This window comes from Convolutriloba macropyga, unplaced genomic scaffold (genome assembly GCF_964194025.1).
Source record: "Convolutriloba macropyga unplaced genomic scaffold, txConMacr16.3 SCAFFOLD_1019, whole genome shotgun sequence".
NCBI classification, from domain to species: domain Eukaryota; kingdom Metazoa; phylum Xenacoelomorpha; order Acoela; family Convolutidae; genus Convolutriloba; species Convolutriloba macropyga.
In genome coordinates, this window is record NW_027450849.1 from 2,716 (window position 1) to 25,638 (window position 22,923).

General features: G+C 35.2%; 2 protein-coding genes and 2 non-coding genes across 5 annotated transcripts in view; 2 read left to right on the forward strand and 2 right to left on the reverse strand.

Moving 5' to 3' along the window:
- The first annotated feature begins 983 nt into the window (after positions 1–983).
- LOC142356205 (uncharacterized) lies at positions 984–11,232 on the forward strand. Its single transcript, XM_075408159.1, has 4 exons — positions 984–1,364; positions 5,443–5,641; positions 6,494–6,897; positions 10,925–11,232. Exons 1-4 carry the CDS (start codon positions 984–986, stop codon positions 11,096–11,098), a joined length of 1,158 nt encoding a protein of 385 aa, XP_075264274.1. The 3' UTR covers positions 11,099–11,232.
- On the forward strand, positions 6,169–6,329 carry LOC142356207 (U1 spliceosomal RNA). Its single transcript, XR_012761378.1, has one exon. It is a non-coding gene; the product is annotated as a U1 spliceosomal RNA (small nuclear RNA).
- Positions 11,233–21,177: 9,945 nt separating the features above from the next.
- The window catches only part of LOC142356204 (acetylcholinesterase-like), a 42,626-nt gene continuing 40,880 nt past the window's right edge, over positions 21,178–22,923 (reverse strand). For both annotated transcript variants that reach the window (XM_075408158.1, XM_075408157.1), the window contains 2 exons: positions 22,217–22,353; positions 21,178–21,511 (listed from right to left, as the gene is read on the reverse strand). In XM_075408158.1, coding sequence (XP_075264273.1) covers positions 21,303–21,511; positions 22,217–22,353 — 346 coding nt within the window. In that variant the 3' untranslated portion in view covers positions 21,178–21,302. The remainder of the gene's footprint in view (positions 21,512–22,216; positions 22,354–22,923) is intronic.
- Positions 22,639–22,800, reverse strand: LOC142356206 (U1 spliceosomal RNA). Its single transcript, XR_012761377.1, has one exon. It is a non-coding gene; the product is annotated as a U1 spliceosomal RNA (small nuclear RNA).

The following is a 22,923-nucleotide window of genomic DNA, read 5'->3' on the forward strand; positions in this document are numbered from 1 at the left end:
ATATTTTTCAAGTGAAAATCTTTGGAATAAATACTAAATTCTAAATCACAGATACTAAAGTTACAATGAATTGAGTTAAAATAAATTGAAGAACATTACTCCTACTTGTGCCATTTGATGACATTTTCATGACAGATTTAAAGTTGTCCTATTGTCTCCTATAAACCACTCTTATGAAAACAAAAGCTGCAACTTTTGTAACTTCAAGGAAAGAATTTGCTTCGACCTACAGGCTTCTTGTATGACTACCAAGAACTCACGCAAGTCATATATGACCAAGTACGATTTTGAGGAATTCTTTTTTTGCTTTTTTAGCTGTGGAAGTGCAAATTATGGATTTATTTGTTTCTCCTGAAACTCACTAATTGCTTTTTTCCATTGCATCATTTAAATTTTTTGGTATGATCTTTGTTCGGGTACTAACAAATCATACAAATCATATATGACGTAGTATGATAACAATGAAAAAAAATTTTTCTTAACGTTCTGCATTGTTGAATGATTTTGTCCGCATCAGTAACTTATAGCATAATGATTGAAACCTCTTGAGGGTAAATTTTATTTTTTGTTTGATCTTTGCATGACTACCAAGAAATCATTCAAATCATATGTGACCTTGTATGATTACTAAGAATCATATATGACCTAGTACGAAATCAAAGAAAGTTGTATGATCGGTGGCCCCTTTTCTTCTTCTATGAAAAGAATTAGCCTAAATCACAGTTAAGAAGAGATTTTGGTTGGAGTTATGAAAAAGATTCATTGTGATATCTAAAAAGAACTAAGCAAGCACGTTATTTTAAAAGAATTAAGCTCTTCTTAAACTAGGGTCCCACTAACCATGTAGTTAACGTAAATATTTACCCCCCATCATCGACTTATTGCTTTTTTTCATACTTTCGAGTCGGTCTCTCGGGTCTCTAGATTTCTGTTCTAACATATACTTAGAGGTCTAGGGTCATTTGAAACCACTTGATGAATTCATGACTCCTTTCAAGCCACAAGCTCCCTCCCACCTGCTGGTTATCCAAATTGATTACAGGGCACCGAAATTTGAAGATCACGATGACAACCACACTTACAGCAACCCTCAGCATCAATGGGAAACTTCGGTCTCTCGCTCAAAGCCATCCTCAAGGCGTGAACAACAAAAGTCTGTTCACTTTTCTAACCATGGTGATGTTAGTGAAGTTTTCTTGTACGAAGGTCATACGAAAGAGAGTGTGGCCAGGAGAGAAAGAAGCTCGCCAAGTGAGGAGAGCAGACCTTGTACAACGAGGGAACCCAGCCGCAAAAGTTTTCATGACTCAACACGAGATGGGAATACCCATGAAGAAATGAATAATTGTGTCGATGAAATTGCGGTAAATTATTTTAAATTCAATGATATTTTGAGAATTTTTCGTATTTTTTTAACAAAAAAAGTCATATTGAGCATCGCGAATTTCACATCTGAAGAATTGAACTTTTTAACTCTAAACAGTTTAGGTTTTGAGATGTTAAAGGAAATTGCCAACACAAGAATACTATGCGTGGCCGGTGATAAGACAATTTACCCAAATCGATTTTTTCCATTGCCATTATACCCAACACTCACCTAACATTCAGTCAGTATCGGAACTGATCCAGAATATTTTCAGTGTATCATTAACTTGCACTGATTCAGAAGGCTTTCAGAATAATTACTGTGTCAATATTCCGATTCCTCTCTGAATCAGAGCAAAATGCAGAATGCATTTCTGAATTGACTCTGAATCAGAAACAAATCAAGATAGAAATTTTTCTCATTGCAGACACACTCAAAGACACACTCAAAAACTATCTCCTATCGGTTATTTAACCATTTTAAAAAAGTTTCTCAAATGCCAACTACTCTAGCCGAAAAAGAGGAATAATAAATTTGCTGAAATATTCTGCTTTTGTGAAACATATTAAAATAGGTTCTCTGCAAACACTTTAATTTAGACACTGGCCATTGGAATTTTTTCTGCTACATCGGTTTAAATAAAAGATTACTCTAAGGAAATGTTATAAGCTTTTCCAGAAGAAACTTCCTGATTCAAACTAAATTACTCTGAAAGCTAGGTACGGGAGAGCAACCCAGGCCTAGGATTCGACTTATGAAAAAACTATAAAAGTCTAGTAGAGGGGGAGGGGCAATATTGACTTTAATTACACGGTTGAGCTTCCTAGTCAAAGTCGAGCTAATGTCTTTTCATGGATGGAGCTTAAGTTTCTTCATAACCAACAAAGTCGAATTAAGGTTTTTTTCATGGGTCCACCATCAGTCTTTTCATAAGTCCTTTTTTCAGAATTCAAAATTTTTAATTTTGTTTCGCTTCTGTACATACAGAAGAAGAACCGGAGCAAGACTAAATAGCTTTGCACCAGAGCACTCCAACTTAATAAACAGTTGCAAAACTGCCAAAAAGCTTTAGGAGTTTTATCAAATCTTAAGATAAAGAGTTATGGCAGCTTGAGTATGTTACCACATTACTTGATTCAATGAAAACAGCTTCCTTAAGTGTATTGGTCCTAGTGCCTTTAGCAAGGACCCCGTTTTTGGCGTTTCACAGTTTGTTTTCCCTTCCAAAATTATGAGCTATCTTTTTCTAAAAAAATGCAGGTTTTTGATGAGTTTGTGGCTCTTCTGAATTGTTAGAGATGAAGGAGCATACATGCTGACTACGTTAAATGCAATATTGCATGGAAAATTTTAATGACAAAAAAGCAGACTTATGAAAAGACCAATGATGGACCCATCAAAAGACTTTAACTCAATTTTGTTTGCAAACATTGTGTGGAGCTTAAGTCCAGCCCAAATATTGGGTCGAGCCAGTTTTTTTGTTAAATTTTGGGGCCAGCTAAAATCTTTTGCAAAAAATCCGATTCGAGCTAGAGTTCAGAATGCCTTAAAGTCAAGCTAAAATTTTTTATAGCTCAAGTGAGTCGAGTATGGTCTTTTTATAGTACATTTTGGTCGAGCATTGTCTTTTCATAAGTCTGTACCAAAACTTGAGAAATGACGCCAATATAAATGAATGATACACATGATTTATACTATCCAAGAATCATCTTCTCTAATTTATCAGATACCCTATTTATAATTGTAGCTCGTCCAGTTTGAGCAATACGTTTCTCAAAAAACATATATGTTGACAGTTTAAGTAAAATAGATCATGCAAAACACAATCAAAACTATGAACGAGTGGGATTATGTAAGTAGGTAACCACCCGTGGTCAGAATGACATTCTCGTCAAATCATATTTCAGTTTCCAGTTACTCTTGTTCTCATAGCATTTTGTTCATGTTCTAGAGCTTCCTTGATCCTCACCAAAAATTAAATCAGTTAACATTGTTGTATTAAAACTTCGGATCTACTCTGTCTTGCACCCACAGTGTTCTTAAGCTCCCAGCTGCAAAATATGTATTAATGTATAGCACGTTACTATGTAAAGAATAGCACGTGCGCCTGGGTGCGTAAAAGAAAAATCGGGTCTTTCTCATTATAGCGCCCCATGAAATTATAGCCCCCCATTATGGTATAATTACCATGTTTGGAGGGGGGAGCTATAAGTTATCTGACCACTAAGCGGAGGGGGGCTATAATGGGAAAGACCCGAAAAATATGCCCACAAAACTGTTGGAGACAAAACAGATCCAGAAATTCTATCAAAAATCTTGAAGCGACTCAATACGGATCATCATCCTGAGATGATATTGTATACTGCATACAGGTTCAATTTGTTCTAATTGTTATCGCTTTTTGATGGTATTAGAAAATTTCTTTGCCAAACGGAATCAAGTTATAAGATAATGATTGAATTGAAATACTGAACTTCAAAAATGTTTCAATTTTTCCTTCAAACTTTCAATTGTCAGTGAGAGAATGAACTATACCTACCACTTTTTTTATTTTCAATGAACGTTGGCCGAAGAATATGTTTCATTTAGAATGAAATATTGGTATCATTAGAAAAGTTCAGGAAGCGTAAAACATGTAGACCAATTTAAATAACATGTAGACCCCCTAATTCCCCTAATCGACCCTTCCCGATCTCCTCCTCCCTCCTTAACACTTCACCCTCAAGAGACCCCCCTCCGCTCACCTTCCCCCATCTCATCCACGCCTTGATGCTATCATGAGCCCCAGATGGCTATTATATTGGTTCTTTTGTTTTCTTACTACTTGTTCTCTGAAAAACAGTAGTCTGTGGATCTCAGGGAGACAATTAAACAGTTTCTTCAATTTTTATTTTTCTAAAACATCTGATTTTTTACTGTCCCGTGTGTTTGTTTTTCTGTTGTTTTGTCGGTTTAACTCGGTAATGACAGGGAATATCAATTTTCTGATTTAAAAATGGGATTAGTTCATAGTTCTAGTAGATAACTAATGATTTCCATTACTTGTACATCATTTTTTTCATAACATGCTGTTGCTTCGTTGGATTTTTGCCGCGTTTGTTTTTCAATTTCCATTGTAGCCATTTTATCTTTAATTGAACGATCTCATCAGCTTTGCAATGGAACAATTTTGACGTTTTCTTATTTTATAAATAATTGATCTATGTTTTCTTTTATTTTTTACAATGAGTCAAAATTGTATTTAATTTTTCCATTTTTATTCCTATGTTTTTGTTGTTACTCATCTATTCCATGCTAACTCGGTATTAACAGTTTCCAGTAATTTTACTATTAGGAAAAGTTAAGTTTAATCCTTGGTCTCAGTAGCTGATGTTTTTTTTATTTCGCTTTTGTGAAATTTGGGTTAAAATTTGCTTGTCTTCATATACTGTTACTTTCGCAACGTGGTCGGCTCCTTAGATCTAATGAAAAAAATTACAAAGCTATCTAATCAAAGAAAATATTATTTTTTCGGTCGGGGGTGATTTCGTATTTTACTTACCTGATGGATTGATTTTCACGCCCTTTGTTTTCAAAGTTTTTGATAATATTGAAACTTTCAACAAATTTATAAATTTAATGTTTTGTCCTTTAACTTTGACTCTCGTTGTTTTTCAACACAATCAGCGCATGCTAATCAATCTAATGTAATGTGTTAATTTCTTGTTGCTATTTGATCTAATGGCTTTGAGAAAGCTGGTTTTGCTTTAAATATAGAGGATTTTTTCAGATAATTTGTTTTTTTTCTTGCAAGGTTTGTTGAGTATCAGAGGGTGTCTTTTCTTGACACTTATTGTCAGGTTTTTAATTGATAGAACTGTTTGTTTTGTATATCAATACCTGTTCTGCTATTTTTTATTTATTTCGACAATCAAATTTTTGCTTCGCTTTAACAAATTTTGTAGCTTTTTGACATTACCGTAAAATTATTGGTTGATCGACAATTACAGTTTTCAGGGACATCATCTTTGTTTTCATTGGGGTAAAGTTTTTTCAACTAAAATTTTTAAAAAATACTATCGTTTATTTTAATATAGACGTTGTCAGACTCCGATTCTGTATATGGTCAATCAGATTTGGACTATCACAGCTCGGATAATCAAACCGATGATGACGTCACAACTCCCGACGATGCCAATTCCGATAACGAGAAGCAGCTCGATGGCGATGATGGTTGCAGTTCTACTTTTTGCTGCTATGCTATATCTCATGAACGCTCAAATGGTTCCCGAAAAGGTTTGTAAAAATTATCAAATTTGTCAAGTCATTAGATTGTCATTAGTAACTGGGATTTAAGAGCGCTGGCATTAGATTGGTAATACAGATTATGTTTCAATTACGAAATAATTTTAAAATTGGTTCAGCGTTCAAACTTGGTTCACGCTTTTTGCTGCAAATATATCTACCAATCTTACCATTACAAGTTAACAATTGGACCCTCAATTGTATATGGTTTGAACCATTTGAAATTATAGACTTGAGTCTTGAACATTTAGTTGGTAAGTGAAAGTAAAACAACTTGGTCATAACTTAGTTTAGATTCCGAACAGACTCTAAATGACTTTGGAACGCAAAAATAGGCTCAAACAATTCATTGGTGATCAAAAGGACAAAAAAGGGCATTTAGAAGGTTTTATTCCAACGCAATAATATTCTGAACAACGTCCTGTATGGAATTTAGAGCAGCGTTTAAAGAGATACCGGACCGAATATGGTCTACCATCTATCCACAATGCTACAATTTTTGAGACTGCTAATTTTTCATACTTACCTGGCGTCGGCCGTCCCCTGATCAAGCAGAGGGGTGGCCCAGGGCGAGGCCTCCACATTCCACTGCGTGGAGGTTGACCTCTGCGATTTCTTCCAAGTGTTGAAACTCGGACGCACAATTTATTAGTGTGGGACTGCGTACGCGCTATCCCTGATAATTCAGATACCAAGGCTTAACTTAAACCAGCGAAAACTGTTGAAGCTGCATAAATAGACGGGTAAATTTGCAATACTAGTAAATATCCAAATTCAAATCCAAAATTGGTGGCCTGATAGTGCGTTCGATGATTTTTGAACGTAAATATTGAAATTTTTCAGTGCATGAGGCGCAAATTCCATGCGCCAAGAGCAAAAGTTCAACCAGCTGTTCATTCTATTCACATTGGCCTGCTAAGTGTGGCCGCTGTTGCTGTTATAAATGTTTTGAATCATCGTCCAACCATTCAAAACGACACAATTTGGGCAGTTATCAAACACAGTCAAATTTGCGCAGGTGTTGCTCTTGCAAAAGTTTTAAACTCCGCGATTTGCAAAAACGTCGAAAAGTTATGACAAGTAACGATAACAAAAATGGTTTGCAGTTTTTACCGACTACTATTTGTGTTAATTGGAACAAATTGACTTCCGATAATTGTTATGGGCTTGCATGTGTAAACTGGGAACGACTTAGATATCAAAACAACGAGAAGGAGTCACCCGCCGCAGGACACCAAAATTGGGAAGTACGTTCTGAAAAACAAACGCTTTGCTGCAAAGCTTGTCAAACCGATCAATTGCTATCTTCTGGAAATACTATTGTTTCTATCAATTACGGTAGGTAAATTTGAACCTCGAATAAACTTCAAATTTTTTACTATATACTTGACTTTGTGCAACATTTTCACTAACCAAGACTAGTGTTTTTATTAACAGCCGCGTAGCAATTTCTGAGGCTATTACTGATCTTATGGTGGTTGATCTCATCTTGCGACCCTTAGATCACCCTCGGAGCTTCAATCGGCAATTTTAATAGCTCGCAAACGAAGTTTTTAATGGCTCTAATAAGAAGTTTGTACCAATGGCCCTGCGGTCTTTTCTCTTGAATTTTGTCTCGAACGATTGTTCGTCTGACGTTTTTAACTTGTCCTCAAAATCGGGATAAAGCGTGGAGGCATTAAGTGGCCGAGCAGTTCATTTAGAATCCTACGCTATACTATTTCAAATATGCCATTCACCAAAACGGTTGAAGAGACATACATATTAAGTATGAAGAACGGTTGTTAATCTTAGGAATTTGACCGCCTCGCTCACCTCAGTCCCCCCCTCACCCACACATAGACACCCCCCCACACACACACACTTACACACACCCACACACACCACAGTCCCCCTCAAATATTTCAAAGATCAAATGTTTCACCTTATGGATTAGGTGTATGTTTTCATCACGAGCAACAAGAAAAACAGAAATTACTGTTAATGATTAAAAATTGAATCATCAGATGTACACTTAGAGTCATATTTAGAGCATATTTAGAGTCAAAGTCAGTGAACGCTTTTTCCAAATCATTTGAGCTCTGCAATCACAGTTGAGACCGTTCTCTGTGCTTATCACGACATCTACTTTGTCTGGATCTTACCGTTTTTTAAAGTTTTTTTATTTCAGATACTAGTTATGCGCAGAGAACACACGCCGTCTCCTTCACTGATAGTCCGTTTAAGTCATACAGTGTAGCAGTCATCCCAAGCTCTCCCACATCTAAAACAAACTAACCTTGCATACGTTGCCTGTTAGCAAAGATGTTCAGGTTGATTAGAGATCACAAGCTACTTTATCTGTTTGTCTTGATTTCATTTTCCTATACTTGTTGACTTTAAAATAAGCAAGACACTCATTTTGTCATTTGAAGACATTTTCAGCAAAAAGTCAGTGAAACATGACTACAAGAGTCAATTTTAAACAGGGCCCCAAAAACTGCCACTTAAAACACAGCGCTCTTCCGTGCTCCGCCTCAAATCCCCTATCTCAGGTCGTTGCTTGCTCTGATAAGCCGTGGATTGGCAAGAAGTTCCCAAAGGAACTGGCTTTAATCTGAGTTGGCTTATTGAGGGCACACTCCTCGGACTATCCGCTTATTTTGCGATAAGCACCTCAGCTAGTAATAGTTACCCAAGGGCACTACGTGGAAGTTACGGATCATGACTATACTAAGTCATATTACAATATGTAGCTTTTATCACATTTGATTCTTTGTGGTAAAACTGTTGAAAAGAGTTGCTCTGGCTTTTTTTTGTTTTAGGCATTTTTCCTCTGATTGGCGCGGCTTATTATCGAATTAAATTGATTTCAGATTTCTTTTCCTGAAGTTTTGAGGTTAATCAACATCAAATTAAGTAAGCATTATCCGTGTTGCCAGCTGTCAATTTGAGATTAAGCACAAGTGCGCGGCACACAATTATACTTATCCTTATTGATGGTTGTACGTCACAATCTTTTTAGCAGAAAGTCCCTTCAATTTAAGAGAAGTCGCTCAACATTCCGTCCCCACAACTGAAAACCAAATGGTTTGAATGCATTTCAGCGTATTGCTGGATTTTAGATCTTTGAGCCTGAAATTTTTATTTTTGACTCAACTCAACATTCATTTCAGTACTTCTCATACTTCAGCCTTAAAATTGCTTAAAATTGCCTTTGCGTGTAATAAGATATCTCGCTGAGAAAAATAGTCTACAGACATAAGATACGCTAGCCAAAATATCAGTAGTTTGCTCTACTACAGAATACTTACCGAATTCGTTGTATTTACCAGGCAACATTGTATTATGCGCAATACGAAACTATTATCGAGATTTAAATTTTATTTTCGAGTACTTTCTGAGGTGGTCGTTCATCGGTTCAAGTGATAAGTGCTCTAAGTCTCAAGTCTAAGTGGGTCTAAAGCGAACATTTTCTATTAATGGAAGTTCTGCCGGCACGTTTATTGCAGAAGTTCGATTTCATTTTGATGATAATTTTGGTCTTTTCTGAGACTTTAGCGGGTCCATACACCTGCTTTTAATGTCCATTTTTTGTGGAGTTGGGCTCTATGCAGCTGCAAAATTGGTTCCTCTTAGCTTGAAAATTTGGCTGAGGTCACTTCATGAATTCAAAAGCTTGAAACGTACATCTCAAACCAAGCTAAAAACTGTGGGTGAAAAGTTTTTAAAATAAAGTCAGAAGACGTTTTTTTAACGAAGAATCTTTGCATCTTTTTTCATTGTGACATGACAATTTTGTGGTTTGAAAGCTTTTAATTAGTCAACATCAACTTTTAAGAAAACAAGTTTAACATCTTGCTCAGCACTCTTTCTGTTCTTGCCCTCACTTTACCTTTCTTTTCAACAATGGTTTTAACAATTTTTTTTTCATATGAATGATAACGCGCTGAAGAGACGAAGAAGTTTATATTTTCTTCGACATAACGTCTTCGAGTCTTAATTGCAGTAGTAATGTCTAAATATGCCGTTAAAACCATTAAAAAGGGGATACGTTGAAAAAAAACACTAAATTCTCACAAAGCGCGATCCTTTAGAGGTTACGAAAACGATTTGTGGATCACCAATTTCTCTGCACAGTTAAAAAACGTGCATGATCTTACTAAGGCATCATGGTTTTTTCGAATTCAAATCAAGCAGTGTAGATAAAACTTTTGCAGGAGTTGAAGCAAGTTTTTTTTTAAAACACAGAATAAAACAAACTTTGAAGTGATAAACTATTTTAGGTAAATAAAGAACATTTTTTGTGCATCATATGATCGGCTCCATTGCCTTTCCAGAAATTTGGTGAAACAATTAGACCATATGAAAAACAATAGTGACCATTCTTCAGAAAACATAGCTTTCAAAAAAATTCAATCATAAAATTGTGCATGCAAACCAAACAACATTAAAATTAAATTCTGGAGAATACTCGATTGATCCTTCACTCTCTTGTGCTTGTTAGCAATGATTACGAAGCGGCTTCAGCGAATCCTGTTCAATTAACATTTATATTTTGATTATTTGTGAGCATTTCAAAATTAGGATGAACTTTCCGGAATATGAACGTTTTGAACTCCTTTCCCGGTTTTTCTAATTTTTGAGTTAAAAAGATTAAAGGTAGTTGCAAAAAAATGCACAAATAGGATGATTTTAGAGTTAAAACGAAGCAAACATACCGTTATGCATCGAAATTTTGTACAGAACTTCTTCAAATCATTTCATCGAACAGAAAAAATTATCAACTAGATTTTTCTTCAGATTTGTATAAAATTTGTTATATGTTCTTTTCATAATATTTTGGTTTTCCTAAAGCTTGAGGGCATTTTAGTTTATGGAAGAACTTTAGCGTTTTTTTTTCAATGAATGTGATTAAAAACGTAGAAAATATGAAAAAAATGAATCAGCAATAATAAAAACTCGAAAAATAGAAAAATTTCCCGTTTTCGACCGGACGTACTGATTTTCCCAATAATGTCTCATGTTCGGCGCGCAAATGGTTTAAAACGAAGTTTTGATATTTGAAATGATAAAGAACAACAGACAGCTGTTGCTCTATTTCGAAAACGCTATATACAAGCGTGTAGGTATAAGGCGTACGTATATGTCATTTTAGTCTAATCTGTTTTCAAAATAACGAAATACAAAAGTGGAAAACCGCTAATAAAGTGAATGGTTTTACTCAAAAGTGACCACTATGTTTGAAAACTGTTCAAAGTATTGACGTGACAAGTTACTCTAAATTCTTAATAGGCGAACATGCAGTCAAACCCTGGCACAAAATTTGTCCGAAAGAACAAAAAATTCTTCTCGACTCAAATGGCAAAACTGAGGATTGCGTTTGCAATAAATCTACGAGTACAGCCGAAGATTCCAATCTATGCAAAAAACATTCAGACAAAAGGTACGACACAAGCAGAGATTTAAAGAGTCACATCTTGAATGAGAGCGCGATCGCAAGATCGGATGAGCAGATCTGTACATCACGCAACTGTCAGTGCTATTTAACGACTCAAAGAAAAGATTTTGATGAAAAGATACCGAATGAGCAAAAAATTTGTCAGGATAAAACTTTGGAAACATTTCACAGAGTTCCGTGTTTATGTAAACAAAGCATCCCGAACGAAACTTCGCTAAATCGACATGAAACATGTAAATGTAGCGTGAACAACTTAAGCGATCATAGTAACAGCGCTAAATGTTTGTGTTGTGCCTGCAAAAAAGAACAAAGCGCACTGTTAACGTTAACTAGAGAACAACGTGAAAATTTTGACAGCCTTGAAAAAATTGATGATGTTCACACACTTAAGAGCAGAAGTTTGTCCTGTAGTGGCATATGTTACAACGTGGGAGAAACTATGGCACTTCGAAAAATGCTACCCGTTGAAAGGAAAGAGTATTATGAGAACCATCAAGCAATGCTTCTTGGAAGCTAAAGAGAAGTTTTTGACTTTTGAAAATTTATTTAAAAATAGGTAGTATTTAAAACTAATATTGCTGAACCAAGAGTTATAATGGAGCTATTTACAATTGAACATAGCTGTACTACTGTTTACCAAAATTACACCATCGGTACATAAGCTCATACTGAAAGTCAAAAGTAAGCCAGCACCTGACGTTTTTATAAAGCAATCAATTTTGGACAAACTTACTCAAAATTTAAATTTTGATCAAAATTAAAAATTACTTTTAAACACCCCTGATCCCCATTCTAGAGGCAAATTATACAAATTGGCCCACAGGGAGTTTAGCCGACAAGGAAAAAAATGAGAAATTCAGCCTTTGGTTGTGAAAATTGAATAAAGTTCGATATAGCTTACTGATATCTGCCAAATTTGTGCTGCGTGTTGCTTCAAATAGTGATAGAGTTGTTTTTTTTTAAATAGAAAATTGATCTTTACCTGAAAATCTCAAATGTGCCAAATGTTTCACAACACCCTGACCTAACGCCAGGGCAGGTCAATATCAATTATTTGGGCCAATATTAATATGGAAGAAAACTTGGGGAACTCTATAACGCGATTACTGTATCCCGGATTTCCTCCATATACAAATCTCACTAATTCATAAATTGTAATAATTTTTCTGGCGTGGTAAACAAGTCGCTATTATGGGCGAAGTGCCGACTAAGACTTGGAAAGATAGCAACCCGGATCATAGTAACAAAGAAAATCATAGAATCATAGTATTTCTCAGTCTGTATTTTACTATAATCAAAATATAGTCCAATATTTCACTTTTTAAAATGTTCATATTCTTTATGATATTCCTGTGAATATTATGCGAATCAAAACCAAGGATGCCCAGTTTATTTTCAGAAAAAGTATCTATGAGACTTATACTGCACATAATGAGTTGAAAGATACCCTTAGGATACACTGATACAGTACTGGGCCGACGATATGAAATTGTAATCCAATATTTCAGCACTCATATTCTATGGGACTAGTGTCCGGGAAGACTTTTATTTAGAGTGGGGGATTAATTGACAGATTTCAATTGAATTTTTTGATTTTTAATCTTCACTAGGAGCTTCAGCTTGATCGTTCTTTACGATTCAGTCAAAGCAAGATACGTTATGAATAAGTATAATACTAAGCGGTAACTGTTTTTACTTGTTATTAAAGATAGATTAATGAGAAGAAAAAATTATAAACCGGCTAATGTCGGAAGAATTGCTCTCGAACGAGAGGCGGTTAAAAAAATATTTCACTGACCTCGAAACTGGCCACCCCGCGCGGATTCAAACCCCCCGATCTTCCAATCCATAACCCGATGCACTGACCACTAGCCTATCTTGCCCTTATTTTGCTATGCTGTAACCGACTTTATATTAGCAACAAGCTTTACTTCGCAGTGAGAGCAATAAAGATCACTCAAAAATGAAGAACGAAAGCGTGAAAAAATCACTTCAGAAGTCGCAAAAATGTTCTAACAGAAAAGCGCAAAAATGGTCAAACAAAAAATTTGCATAAAAAGACCAACAAGTTTACAGTAATTGCTATGAACGTCGTTCAAGAGCAATTAAAAAGTTCCCGTCATTATTAGATTGAATTTCGGTGAGCGTTGACACTAAAACCGGGTTGGGCTAATGGTTCAAAAATTTATCAAATACAAATTTCTTCTATAATTTCTGTAAGCAATTGGAGTCCGATGATATCAGAATTGAACTTTTGTTTCTAATTTCTGAATTTATTTTTAAAAAATTGACAAATGAAAATTTAAAATCCCGATTAAATGGGAAACAAAGAAATCAAATGTTTCTATTTGTGCGGTCAAATCATCGCAGAGTTCGGACAAAAATGCAAGAGTCATTATCTCGATTCCTGCAAATAGTATATTTTTATAATAGACAAAAATTCGAATTAAAAATCCAACAATTTTGAGGTATTTTTGCCGAACCAGTAATCGCGGATTACCATTCTATTAGATTAAATGAACAATAATTTCAATAAAACATGAAAAATCTGTAAATCTGTAAAACATCTGTGAACTTGAGATTTATTTACAACTGAGGAGAAACACTTGTTTTGCAATTCAGGGCCAGCTCTGCAGTGAGGTAATTGATTTTCTTCTTGGCCCATCCGAGGTCATTTTTAGATCTACCAACGAGAGACTCAGTTTTTTTTATCGCACTATAAGAAAGCGTGTCTTACGAGCAAGCACGTTTTGTTGACTGAGATAGTTATGAGGTCTCATGAAAAAAGTTAGATACTTTGTACGACTAATTTGATGTGTGTGGTTTCGAGCTATGAATAGTGGATATAAAAATTTTGATGTTCTAGAAGTTTCAGTTTCAAAATTGAAATCATGGAGCTTTCTTTATCGAAAACTTTCAATATCGAACTATCTTTTAAGATAAAAATACTGTGAATTTAGAGATTCACGAAAGGCAAGATATCTACTTTTGTACAGCTCTAAAAACAAAATTTTCGTAAGGATGGATTAAAAAATTCCGCAGCAACCAGATTAATTTTTTGCTCCAGTTATATGCACACAAACCAATCTTATAATTAGGGCGTCCAATGAATACGATGAGTAATTTTTAATCTTAATATAACGCTCCAAAGCAAAGCATTACGCAACCAAAAAAGAGGCTCAACTATAAAAGCCGATATTTTTTTTTACTTGCTGTTCCAAATTTTTTTCAAAAATGAGGAAATATATATGCGAGGCTGGCCTTTTTGCTTCAGTCAAATTTTCACTTACTGTTTATGCATCGTAGAGAAAAAAAAGACACCATTTTGTTGACCACAGGATCTAGTTTCCATTTTTATAAAAAAAGACTATCAGAAATTTAAAAAGAGAGGAAAATTGGTAAGCATAGTAAGTACTAACATTCCACGAATGATAAAATACAGAAAAATTTGAAAGCAAGAGAGTTTATAGTTTGTCAAGTTGAAAAAAGACAAAACTTGTTCACAATTTTTTTGAAATTGCAGAGATCATTTTTCACTCCTCAGTAAATTGAAATCGCTCTTGTACCTGATCTTTTAATGCCTTTGGACGTTTCTGTAAATTGAAAAACTAAAACCTTCATTCACTGCAAAACTCTTCTTAAAAAACAAAAAAAATTCATTTGAAAAAAGAATAAGTTTTCTTTTTTTTCTCAGTTCTCATAACCAATGTTCGTAAAAGCTATTAAATAAAAAGCTTTACGATCAATTTTCAAACATCCTTTACATGTTATAAATAACTAGAGGAAGAAACCAAAAACTGTCAGAAATATCAAAAAATTTGAAAACTAATTAAGATAGAAAATTTTGCTAAAAAATGCGGTCTAAAAACGTTGCTGGTGAACGTTACCTAAATAACAGATGCTTAAAAAAATCTAGACCTAAATTTGGCTGGCGAGGTTTGCATTTGCGTATGTGTGTGTGTTTGTGTGTGTGTTTGTGTGCGAGCTCTACTGTGTAAGTATATGAATAGATATGCGCATTTTGAATGTTTAGGGTACGTGTGTGTAAAAGAGAGAGAGAGAGAGAGAGAGAGAGAGAGAGAGGGAGAGAGAGAGAGAGAGAGAGAGAGAGAGAGAAGAGAGAGAGAGAGAGAGTTAATGTGAGACAAATTTTCCCTGAAATGTTAGTCACATGAAAAATTACTTCAAGTTTACCCCAGAAAGCAGAATTAATTGTCTCCAAGGCCAATACTGTGTATTTTTAAATCTTGCTGATAACACGTCTCCGAGGTTCTGAAAAATTAATTGTCCACCTATGCTCATGAACTTTAAAAAAGACAATAATTATCGAAACTTTCGGAAACTCCATTTCAGATTTTACTGTAAATTTTACTATTACGGATAAAATTACCTAAAGCATTTCAGTCTCCGAGGTTCTGAAAATTTAACTTTCCCCCTATGCTCATGAAACATAAAAAAAGACAATATATATCGAAAACTTTCAGAGAGTCCCTTTCAGATTTTACTGAAAATTCTACTATTATGGATAAAATTGCCTAAAACATTTCAGTCTCCGAGGTTCTGAAAAATCAATTGTCCCCCCTATGTTCATGAAACATAAAGAAGACAATAAGTATCGAAAATTTTCACAAATTCCACTTCAGATTTTACTGGAAATTTTACTATTACCGATACAATTGCCTCAAGCATTTTCAAACCTGGTGTTCCAGAAAAAAGTTCCAGCTACATATAAATGCTGACGAGTTTTGAGTAATGGTTAAATGCTGTGATAATCAATTGTTGTAATTGAGTAACCATGGGACAAATGAGTTGAGTTTACACAAAAATGGATTCATGCTGCAGTTCCAATTTCAACAATTTCACGAGTGAGGGGTAAATTTATCACAGTTAAGAATCAAGTGAGAGATTTTTTCAATTCCAATACTCAATAGCTTAATTGGAGGCGCAACGCGTCTCCGCTAAAATCATTAAAGTGGCCCAAGTGAAAGAGAATTGAGTGAACAACTGAATATCAAGATTAGGTTAATGAGAAAGAACAAGTTAGCAACAAAAAGGGGGGCGGCGTGAAATAGTCACTTCCTCTAGACATGAGGTATTACTAGTGATGCAAAAAAAGAGTTAATCATTTTGAATATCATAAGAATAGAATTTTGGTACAAAATTCCCATCTGTAGCACAGATACCAAAAAGAAATTTTAATTTTTGGGGGATTTTTGTGTATTTGTTCTTGTGTGTGTGCGCTTGTTTTGTATTTATGATTGTCCATTTTTTTGTGTCTGATACGTAGGTATGTGAAAATGAGAAAAAGGTAGTTACTATATGAGAAATAGTGCAATAAAATTAAATGACTCAAATAGAGGAAGAGTGCAAAACTGTAATAAAGGTGAAAAATTGGGAAAACTACTTAATAGTTTCTACAAATTCCAGCTTTAGATGTGTCCCATACCAAAAAATTTAAACTCTTGGTGATAACACTTCGGCAAGATTTTGTAAAATCAGTTGTCCCGTTGTACTCATGAATTATCAAAACTGAAAAAAAAATATATAAACTTTAAAATGTTACGATTCAACCTATAGTGTCAAACTTACAGCTACCGATACAACAGCCTCAATGAATGCAGACATAGTCTTTTAGGAAAAAAGCAGACCTAAAGGAAAAGTGACGAACCATCAGAAGTGACCAATTGAGCAAGACCAGTTTTCAAAAAAGTTTCACTTTTGTTGTCGAGCTTGGGAAAAAATTAGTTTGTGCAATAGTTTTCAACCAGCAGAAAACAGATGAACGTGTAGAAAATTTTTTGGACAAAATTTTTGAGAAGGGACGGAATAACTCACTGTTTGGCGATTTTTAGTCTTATAGTTTAAGTTGTTGTTTTTTAGACCTGAAAACTTAGTAATACTTCTGAAAAACCCCTATTTTATCTAAATAAATTGACTAAAGAGTTTCGCTTTTTCGGCGAATATGCTATCTAGGTTGCGTTGCCGTGTTCTTTAACCAGTAGCTGAATTTGTCTCCGTTTGTAACTGCATTAGTAAGACTTTTGTGAATTATTGTAAAAACGCTACCCTAATCCACCAATGCTTTTCTTTCGATATTCCAAAATTGTACTTGAAGATTTACAGGTTCTACTTCACGTAAGGTTTTGTCGTTTGAGACGAGAGTTACAAAATTCTCTTCTGTTTCTTGATAAATTGAAACAAAGTTCACATTGTAAGTATTGTGATGCATTAATTTGTGACCGATTGGAGTGACTTGAACTTCAGCTGATGTTCCGACTGCTGCGGTTTCAGATTTATTGTCATGGACATTATTTACTCGAGGCTTGGTTTTCCAGATATATCTTTACTTTACCGACACAACTTTGCAAAATCTTCCTGATACCGCAGTTCTTGCACTGTTTTTCGTTTGCCGGGAAAATCTGTCGATGATTTGGAAAAAAATAACTTCCACAATTGGGACAGACAGTTGATATCCTGGGAATATTTTGTGTTGACGATCGATAATTGTTAAATTGACTATTCTAATCATTTTAAAAACTATTTAAAAAGGGAGCTGTTCCAGAAGCGACTGTGTGAGCGGATGCACCAGAATTTTTCAATTGGCTTTGATTGCCCATTTCAATATTTATAGCCCATTCCAGAACCTTTTTAGGTGTCACAGTCTCTTTACGTAATTCACGCTGAATTTCTCCTACCAACATTTTGCCAATGGAGACGTCACGTATGATGGACTCTCTGTGACTTCCTATGTCAAAATTTAGTGAGAATTCTCATAGACATCTGTAAATTTTTTCAATGGTTCCCCATTCAATTGTAAAAGAGTGAGAAACAAATATCGGTCAATTGTAACATTTCGTGGCTTAGTCAATATATCATCTAGCAAAACCCACAGTTCTCTGGTTGTCATTTTATCAACATCTTAGAAAGCCTTTTTGAAAAGACAAAAATGTCGACCTTCAGCAGCCAAATTTAGATACGACAAGGAAACAGCTTCATTGTGACAAATCTTCCATGGGCGATCTTCAGAAAGGATCCTGGCAGCTTCAGTTCTTTGGCACTTGCTCAACCACGAGTTCTTGATTTGTTCATTTTTTAAACGCCGATCCCTATAACTCTGAGCTGTAGTGTTTTCCACAATTTCTTTGTAGGACAGACTATGATACATGTATCTTGATGCAGGAGCTTCTCTGAGGGTGTTAATAGCAGTTCCTTCTTTTGCAAGGATGACCAACTTCTTTTTCAAGTTCCTTCTTTTACAAGGATGACCAACGCGCAAAAAATGCCCAAAAATTGGCTTGTCCAAGAACGGTTCAATCCCGAAAAAAGCACGTTCTTTGGGTGCTGACTGCACTATGTGATACTCAACTGCTGTAATTGAGTAATAGTGGTACAAATGAGCTGAATTTATACCAAAATTGGATTCGTGATGCATTTTTGCTGATTCGTTAATTATTAGCTAATTTGAAAACGCGACGCGTCTCCACTTTGTTTATTGAATTGGCCCTCAAGGGGAACACATTTAAGATAACAACTGAACTTCTAGATTAGGTGTTTAGGAATGAATAAAAATTAAGAACAAAAAGTGTAAAATAGTGATTTTCTCTACACCAGAGGTAAAACTAAGTGATGTGATTAGTAAAATAATCATGCTTTAGGTCACAGGAATATAAACTTGGTACAGAAATCTCATCTGTACCACAGATGACAAATTTTAAAAGGTTTTTTTATTTTGAGATTGTTTTTGTGTTTGTGTGTGTTTGCGCGCATGTGTATGTTTTCACGGGTGTCCATTTTTTGTGTGTGTTGTTTGTGAGCATGAGAGAGTGAGAAAAGGATAATTAGTGTGAAAGAGATAGTGCTTTAACATCAAATGACTCAAGTAGAAGCAGAGTGCAAAAACTGTAATCAAGGAACAAAAAATAGTAAAACTACCTAATTTTTGCTAAAAAGTGCCATTTCAAATGTGTCCCTAGCTGAAGATTTTAAAATCTGACTGATAACACTTTTGCAAAATTTTGAAAGCTTCATTGTCCCGTTGTGCTCATGAATTATCAAAGCAGGAAACTTGTTTTTTAAAAACCAATTGTTGCGATTCAACGTTTAGTATTAAATTTACAGTTACCGATACAACCTCAAAATATCCACATCTAGTTTTTTAGAACAAAAAACAATCCAAATCTAAAAAATGAACTGTGGCGAACCATGGGAAGTAACCAAATGACAAAAACAAAACTTCAAGAACTTCAACGAAGTTACTGTTTTGGTGGTGGGCTTTGGCGAGAAATTTGTTAATACAACAGTTTTCAACCATAAAAAAACAAAAAGTCATACAAAAATGTTTTAGAAAAAAAATTTGTGAGAAAAAAACAAAATAATTCGTTCGTTGAAAATTTTTAGGCTCGAAAGTGCAAAGAATTGATGAAAAATCTCAATTCAATCCATTTAATCTGACTAAAAATTTTCCATTTGTTTTCTTTTAATCTTCTATGTGAATCGTTCACTCCGCCCCAAGATTCTGCGAGAACTATTATTGAAAGTTGCGAGAAATTCTGCGAGAAGTTTTATTGGTACAGTTGAGCTCAAAAATTTTTAAAAAACTTTAAAATGGTAAGTTTCAACTTTCAGTGTCCAAAATTGCAGTTGCCATTACAACTGCCTCAAGAAGTCCACACCTCTTGTTTGTTATTTTAAAAACATAAAAAAGACCTATATGAAGAGTAGCAAAACTTGAGTAGTGACTAAATGACGAATTGTTTCTTTTTTGTGTTGGGCTTTGTTTTTGTGTGTTGGTGTTTGTGTGTGTATTGTTTGCTGTTTATGTGTGTGTGTGTGTTTGTATGATTTTTCTTTGTCTCTCCGATTGTACTGCAGTTTTCTATCGAGAATTTGTACCTTTGCAACAAGACGGCATATTTTTGGTTCAAACAGTACAAGTTATTTTCTCCAATGCATATAAACTGTTTTCGGTTACTCCAAACGGTTTCTCTGACAGAGTTTAAAAGTTGTTTTTGCAAACTTGAGAGATATGTTGGAACTTTTTGTTCTACGCACAGAGTTGCGCGAGTCGTCTTGTTCTCATAAAAACAAAAGATACAGACACCACTGCTTAATTTTTCCGGACGACGGCCTTCTTGCCGAATGGGCGTCTAACTTAGTGAGAAAAAAATAAACAATTCTTGCTCTAATTGGTCAGGTTTATTGTATTGTTAGGCCAATGGGATTGTTTGGCAGTGAAATTCAAGTATTTAGCTAAATTTATCATTTTTCTGTATTCTGTAGAACGTCCAAAAGGCAGAAATTTTTGGCTCCAGTTGTTGAAGAATCGAAACTGCTCAAGGACGTTTGTATAGAAACGGCGCATCCACGTGACGGATGAATATGAATCTCTGTGCCGCACAACGTGATTTTTTTGGTCAGAACTTTGAGCAGAAGAAACCGTCACAAAAGTAGATATCTATTCAACCAAGAACAATACCAGAATGTTAATTTGCTCCCTAAAGTTAACGGCTTTATAATTACTTGATAACGAAACAAACGAAGTTTCGTTCTAAAGTAATTCATTCCCAAAGTCTAGTGACCAATGACAATAACAGAACATTAGTCTATAGAATTATGTTTTTAGTTAGGAATTTCGTGTTCAAAAAAGGAATTTTTGAAATCAATACAGTGATTAAAATGAGACCTTGATAGTTTCTTTTTCAAATGCAATTTTTGCAATCAAAATAATAAAAAAGACTTCGATAGCTTTTTAATGGGCACAATATCTTTGGGGCTCTTAAAATTATGATTAAAATTATAAGCATGATACACGCGCGAACAGGTTTCCAATTTGCGTGATAGCGCTAAGTTCACAAAACGTACAAAGATAACGGGCAAGGAATTTTTCCTGCAAAACGAATTCATTGCCCCAGGCCGAATTGACCTCTAATAAAACCGTCCCAATTCGAAGTGACTTCTGATCAGACATTTCATCAAAGTCTTTGTGCGATTGTTGTTTCTTGTGTTTTTCAGTGTTTATTGAACTATCACTATTTCTCTTCACCATAACGCAAATACATTTCAACGCAACTCAATATTTGAAGCCTCAAAAGTTCAAAAATTGTCATATAAATTATCATTTGTTGTCATTTTAATTAAACATTGATTGCCTGGTCTATTTACAAACGGCTATCATTTCAAAAAGTGTTATCAATAAAAACTTAAGCATATAATTTAGTTCGTGTAAAATAAAATTCCTGTGCAAATTATAAAAATGTAGAAATTGACTCGTGTTTTGAGATCTGAATTCATCTGATAAAAACTTCCGGCCGACGAGTTTCTGGCACCTCTGGAATTGGCTGTCATGTCACACAGTTCACTCTTCTGAAATTTTGGTTCCATTTTGTTCCAAAAAGCACATCGCTTAGCAGCTGGGCCCACGCCTAGAATGAGATCAGAAATGTTTAACCAAACTTTGTTGATGTAGTTATGAAGTTAGAATTCAAATTTATAGATTTTAAAGAGGGAGAGAGAGAACTTATTAGTTTTTCTTGGCATATTCGCAGTAGAGGAAACACCATCCCCCCCCTCCCGGCGGTTTGGACCTGAAATACTAGGAAACCTGTAGAGTGGGGGAGAATGGTGCCTGTGCGACCTAAAAGTTTAGATATCATTGGCAGCAATCGAAAAAATGTGTTCGCGCAGGCTTTTAAAAATATAATAAATTCTATTTAAAGCAAAAAATCGCTGTGAAGTGTAAACTTTTGACCATCACCTGAGCTTGGGCATTTTATAGAACATACTATTTAACATTACCAACGAACGAACCCCTCTTATACCCAGATTAAGGACTAGAATTTTGAAAAGATCCCGCTGGACCAAGAGTTTGAATCCAAAAGCCAAACTTGACCCAAATTGCCCATGAAAAGACTTGCTTGGCCCAATTGAGCAACCGGAGTTTTACTTGACCCAATATTGGATGAGTGGACTTCAGTTCGACACCTTTTTTGCACGTTGCACTTTTGTGATTCCTCAATTTTGGGGTTGGACTTTTGTTAGATCTAAAATGTTATGCTGACTTTTGCTCGAATTAAAAAATGAAATATAAAAATTGTAATTTCAAAAGGACGATACTCGTTTCTCGGTACCTTGAGTGAGGTAGTAGTTGGTGTTGAGCACAGCCAGTTTCTGACCATTCAGCTCCCATCTCGGCCAGTACTCCTGGTCGAAGTTGAAGAGACTCTCCCTGTTGGGGTTCCCTGTCCTCGCAAAGTTAGCCCAGTACCTAAACCCAATCACACACCCTACTTATTTGGTAATAAATGCACACGAGGAAACTGTTTAAATACCAAGTTTGCTCCTTAAAAACCTAGACTACAACTAACTTCAAAGTTTATTTTGAAAAACTAGTTGTTTCTGGGAAATTTTCCGGTATCACCCTGACGTTATTGGTGATGCATGCCTCCAATGAAACTGTTTAATTTGCAGTACGCTCGTTCACTTCTTACAATTCCAGTAAACATTTTAATATTCAAGTAATTTCATTTTCACATCAATCTCAATTCATTATCAGGGATAGCGCGTACGCAGTCCCAACACTAATAAATTGTGCGTCCGAGTTTCAACACTTGGAAGAAATCGCAGAGGTCAACCTCCACGCCGTGCAATGTGGAGGCCTCGCCCTGGGCCACCCCTCTGCTTGATCAGGGGACGGCCGACGCCAGGTAAGTATGAAAATTGCTTGTCCCAAAAATTTTCAATATCTGGATAGTTGGTAGACCAAATTGGTTCTGGTATCTCTTTAAACGAGGCTCTAAATTCCATACAGAAGGTTATTGTTCAGAACATTGCGTTG